This window comes from Montipora capricornis, chromosome 9, assembly GCF_036669925.1.
Source record: "Montipora capricornis isolate CH-2021 chromosome 9, ASM3666992v2, whole genome shotgun sequence".
Taxonomy (NCBI): domain Eukaryota; kingdom Metazoa; phylum Cnidaria; class Anthozoa; order Scleractinia; family Acroporidae; genus Montipora; species Montipora capricornis.
In genome coordinates, this window is record NC_090891.1 from 28,451,172 (window position 1) to 28,456,700 (window position 5,529).

The window sequence follows — 5,529 nt, forward strand, 5'->3', positions numbered from 1 at the left end:
GAAGAGGGCATGAGAACAACTTTAATGACATGTACGACTTACAAACTAGAAAACTCTTAGATTCCTGTCTTATTTTTATGAGATACCAAAATTTTCAGTAACAGGAAAGTATAAATGAATCTCACAGACACAGCTCACTTAACATTCTGAGTGTGTTTGTTGACTCGTGGAATAACATTTCAAAATATTTCCATTGTTTACAGTGATTCCTTTTCTGAAATAATCTCCTTTTTTTATGAGGTTAATCTCTTCATCCATGTCTCAGAACCTAAACAGGGTTGTCACACTAGTAGCCCAAACATGAACTGTATCATACAAAATAATGACTTATGGTCTGCAAAAATGGGATAACCTGCACGCTTTATCAGCCATACACTGTACTCCAAACAGACATCAAGTCCCAGAGTGATTTCCCAACTGGATCAAATCCTGACTTTAAAGACAACTGGCCGCGAAGCCAACGTGTTCTGGGTGGGTTGATTATGATCATTACTAGCAGGGGTATTGGTAAGTAACGGCCTTGGTGATGAATGTGCTGTGGGCCGCAAGGGTACAAGTGGGGCAAGTCTGGCTGGTGGGGGTGAATAAAGAGATGGACTTGGTAGAGTGTTCAACTTGCACTGCATCGGTTGACCATCAAGTTTGCGATTGTGATAACGCCTCAATGCCATCACTGCATCTTGCTGGTCAGCATATACTACTGCAGCGCAACCTCCGCCAAGCATTTTGCAACTCTTAAGATTACCAATGACACCAAACAGTTCCTCAACGTCCTGTTGAGTAACTGCTGGATGCAAGTTAGAAACTGTGATCTTGGATGTTGACGACCCTTCTACCTTAGAGGTTACTGAACCTCTACCTCTCTGTACACTGTTATTTTTCAAGCTGTGATCCAACCTACTATCAAAGGCCCTGTCTTCCAAGCTTTCATCCCCGTATCCTTCCGACAAGTTTAATCCATGCACTTGCTTTTTTGCAATGTTCCCAGCTTGCAATGCGCGTTCCCTCTCCTCCTTCCTTCTCGCGAGTTCAAACACTTTCTCTGCTTTTCGAGCATTGTGCCTTTGCCTCTCTTTTTTTCTGGCCTGGTTTTCCCCCTGCTTTCGTCTTACTTCTTCGTTCTTGGCTGTTACAGTAAGCAACCCTGCAATCACGTTTGCCTGACGATCCATATCCTCTTTTCTCCGCTCAACCTTCGCCGTAATCTGTATTGAATCTCCCATCATGGTAGCCATTCGATCTGGAGGAACTTCCTGCCGAGTCGTTACTTGTATGCTGCCACCGGTAGAAAGAGTGAGTGATCTATTTTTAAGATGCAGATTTTTTCTCTGCTCCTTCCTGCGTTCATCTAGCAAAGAGATTGACCTATCATTAGGTTTAATCGGTCTTTTCTTCACAGAAATTTTTTGTCTCGCGTCAACCACATTTGGCCTGCTAGAATTAACTTCTCGTATCTTTGTCGCTTTCTTTTTACCCAGCGTAGACCGCAAATCTTGAACTCTTTTAGAATTCCTCAACCCATCGCTTTCTGGACCAACCTTTTTACGACTTTGCAATGTTTTACCGCCGCGAATTTTCTTCGTGAACATCTTGATAGTGCAAAGATCGTCGCCGCCAACCTCACAACAACTCAAGCATGGGAATTTCGTGAAGACATAAAAGGGTCTTCTATTGGTTAACTTAGGCCAATGAAACGTGGCATTAGAAAAAATTTACTTGAGCCCGCATTAAATTCAATAGCGATCCTCGTACGAACTAATTGCTACGTCGTATACTAAATCGTATTGTGAATGTTTGTTTTGTGCAAGGAAACAAATAATGCTTTCCATCCATCGTTTACCATGAGCAATGCAACAGATTGTCCACCACTTTTAATCACTAATGACACCAGCGGTGGATGTAAATACAGCAACTGGGCATATGCATTATTCGCCTTAGTGGCGATAATTATCGTGGGGATTCCGTTTGTAGCGTTTATTTGCTACGTTAGCCGGAAGGTGAAGAAGAAGAAGGAAGCAAGAGGACGTACATACAGCGCAAGCCTGGAGAGTTCAAGTCCGTATCCGTATCAGGTATAATTATGGAAAATATATCTGTTTGCACACATTCTTTTGGTCATTCAACCGTGCCAACCTGTGGAAAAATTAAGGGTACTATTTTTTTTGACAGTCATTAAAATGCTCGGCTGGCTGGCAATGTATTAACAGTAAGCGGCATCAACGTTACAGTATCTTTTCCATAAACGTGAGGAATTAAATTAGCAGTACACTGAAAAATAAAATTATATTAGCACGAGTGGGATCATTTCCTAATCTCCCACCTGAGCCCCTGGCCCCACCTTGAAACCAATTAGAAGGCCTGGGTCATTTCAATATTCCCCAGATCCCTGATGGCTGCCCTGCCTTCATGGCATCCAAGCCTGAGAATTAGCCAATATCAAAAATACCATAATACTCTTTGTTTGTCTCTTCAAAATTTTGTATAAGCATTGCATCTACATCAGTGTCTACATATTCCAGCACTCAGCAAAGTCACTTTTTGACTTATGGCTGTTTGTGATTAGGTAGCCTCATGAACCACAAGCCTTTTTAGAGACATCACCGCCAAGCCGGCCACTTCTGCTGGAGAGAACAGGACAGCCACAACAGAGGGGACTTGATCCCCTACTGTTCTTGAATAGTGTGTGGGTTCTGTAACTGCCCACAGGGAACTTATGAACATAGAAGACATTTGTGAGATGGGGCCTATGGTTTATAGTCCTTATCCAAGAAGACTTGAAAGTCTAACCATTTGCAGGTGAAATTTCAAAGGCAGCATTTTCTCTTCAGTTATTTTAAGATGCTGAGTGTTGATCCAGCTGAAGTTCGAACCCGTAACCTCCTGCATGACAGCCCGATGCTCAACCAACTGAGCCACTGGTGCACGGTCATTGTTTTCAGGTTCTCTTGGGACCATTATAAGTCCCAAGAGATAAAAACAATATTTATGGAAGGACAAACAAAATCAGCTGTCGTCTCCTTGCAAATTGTTTGCAACGAAAGGGTAACCGGGGCAGCATGAGAGACAGTATTATGGTATTTTTTATATTGGCGGATAAGTTTTGGCTCATTAGCAATTTTAAGCCCATCGTTTTCTAATCTGTATCAGTCAAAAAATCATTGCTGAATATTGAAAGTGTTTTGCTTAATGAGCTACCTCTGAAACTTTGGACACAATTTCCCTGATAATGGGTGAGTGATAACGCTTTAAAAATTTAAAATTTTACAAAGAATGTATGGGCTGATTGGTTCTTTTGCCACCCAAGAATTTATTGGTTTTTGATGGCTAATAACTCGCTTGTTATCAAAGCCAAAAGGCTTAAAATTGGAAATTTGACTGTGTTAAACACATTCTTTTACCTTTTGAAGTAAATTCGTGAATAGCATGATGCTTTCTGTCACCAAATTTGTATATTAATAATACGAAATGTAAATAATGATGTTAGCAAAGATTCACCTATTTGAGACATTACAGTAACATGACAAAAAACATAACCCCAAGCTTATTTAAGCAATCACCTACAGTAATCCTCCTATTAACCTTGGGGGATTTGGAGTACTCTTGTTTTACGTTTGCCGTTTCCACTTGCCTCTTTAGCCTCTTCATTGTGATGCAAGTGGACGCACCTATTATGGAGCTATGGACGGGGCAAGTGATTCACATGATCAATCTGTAAGATGTAAGTAATGGTTAGGAGAAATTTAACACTTCTTCTTTCGTCATATTTTGTATTTGTGAAAACTTGTGAATAACTTGTAAAACTTGACTTGTATTAAAATACTGTAATGGATAGCCTGACAAGGGTTGTTTTGTCACTGCCAAGCGAGAAGCAACTCTTCAGAGACCTTTCTGATATTCGGCAAACTCGTTGAACATCTTGTTCAAAGTTCCATTCGCAATCAGTTCAGTACGAGCAATCTCATCTTCACTTTCACAGGGCTCAAAAAATATTTTAATTCCACCTTACCCGTTGGGCAAGTAACTCTCAAATTTTGCTTGCCCATTCATGAACCCAAAAATGGAAGTCATACTTGTCTACAGGTGTGTGTGATGTAATAAACCCATCTTGACTGTAGTCCTGTTAGTGCTGATCACTTTCATGTTTACGCCATTATATTCATTTTTTGTAATACTTCCACAACTTTTAACTTCTTCATTGCATCGTCATGAAGCTGTACGGTTTGTAATAATTAACATGGATGAACACTGTTATGATGACATTGAAGTAGTGTGTACACTACATTGTCAGATACACTATCATGATTATCTGCTTTCCCAATGATCATCATCATCATCATCATTATCGTCAATATCAAAGCCCAATATTGTAAATACAAGTATAATAGCAGATGTCATACATTCAAGTATTCTTTAATTAATTGCACTAGCAATAGAACAAAGTAGTTTGCATAATAATAGAGTCAAATTCCAAAAAGACTCTTTTGCTGTTGTTCTTTCCATCATGACATTAGATGCAAATCAACGAATAGTGGGTCTTTTCAGATTGACTTGTTCTAGGAACAGATGCTATTTCAAGAAACTATTTCAGATGCTATTTCAGATGCTATTTCAAGAGACTATTCCAAGAAATTATGTCGACTACTTTTTACTCAAACACAGTCTCCTAATTTTCAGGGTTTAAATAAAATCCTTGTCAAAAGCTGTTGCCCAGGGCACCTTGCTTAAATGGAACATTTCTCATCTTCCTTACAATACATAAATAATTTTGTTGCCTAAATTATCCCTTTAACAGTCCTTCAGCAGCCTTGTCTTCATAGGGCAATCTGTTGCACCGGCCCCTTAAAAAACAACATTGTCGAAGGTTTTGGAAAGGGGGTCGTCAAGAAGGGGGGAATCAATGATTGACCATGGGAACACAAGAGTGCAATAATGAAAGTGCCCTTGGAAACACATTTTGACAAAATTTGTAGCCATACAGGATAAACTTGCCAGCAATGGTGGTAGCATCCTGATAATACGATAATACCGTAATTTATAATATTTATATTCAAAGGTTACGCAGCTATGTCACACTATTTTCAGGTCTATATCTCGAAACTCAGCCCTTTGAGTTAGTATGCCTCATGTTAGCCATTATAAATTTTATTAACACTTTGCTTGGCTCCCTGACTTGTTTAGCTTCTTATTAACTAGGGCCAGTACCCTAGGCTAGTGTCCAACTTATTTATAACAGGTGCATGGTTATTACATGTTTACACTTACATGGAGGGTATGGAGGGTAAAATAAAGCGTTACTGTTAATTAATATTGTTGACTTGCGATAGATTACCAAAACAAGACAATTCTGTTGCTTACACTTGCTGTACTCTGAAAAGGTTTATTTTCTGTTTTCAGCCCCAAGCCATGCTTCGACTGCAAGTCTGGCCGATAGCCGTGCAAGCATGATACCTCACTATGATGAGGTCTCGTTAAATCATCGGAATGCTGCAGCAAAGAAAAACCCAGGCGGTGGGACTAGTCATATTGTTA

The 5,529-nt window shown here is 39.8% G+C and overlaps 2 protein-coding genes across 2 annotated transcripts in view; one reads left to right on the forward strand and one right to left on the reverse strand.

Moving 5' to 3' along the window:
- On the reverse strand, nucleotides 1-1,650 carry LOC138016435 (uncharacterized). The gene has a single exon (XM_068863574.1). The coding sequence runs from the start codon at nucleotides 1,587-1,589 to the stop codon at nucleotides 423-425; it is 1,167 nt and encodes a 388-aa protein (XP_068719675.1). The 5' UTR covers nucleotides 1,590-1,650; the 3' UTR covers nucleotides 1-422.
- A 131-nt stretch (nucleotides 1,651-1,781) lies between these two features.
- LOC138016434 (uncharacterized) overlaps nucleotides 1,782-5,529 on the forward strand; it is an 11,369-nt gene continuing 7,621 nt past the window's right edge. The window contains exons 1-3 of the mRNA XM_068863573.1: nucleotides 1,782-2,072; nucleotides 3,637-3,718; nucleotides 5,395-5,529. The exon at nucleotides 5,395-5,529 is cut by the window's right edge and continues 734 nt beyond it. Of these exons, the coding sequence (XP_068719674.1) occupies nucleotides 1,791-2,072; nucleotides 3,637-3,718; nucleotides 5,395-5,529 (499 nt within the window). The 5' untranslated portion in view covers nucleotides 1,782-1,790. The remainder of the gene's footprint in view (nucleotides 2,073-3,636; nucleotides 3,719-5,394) is intronic.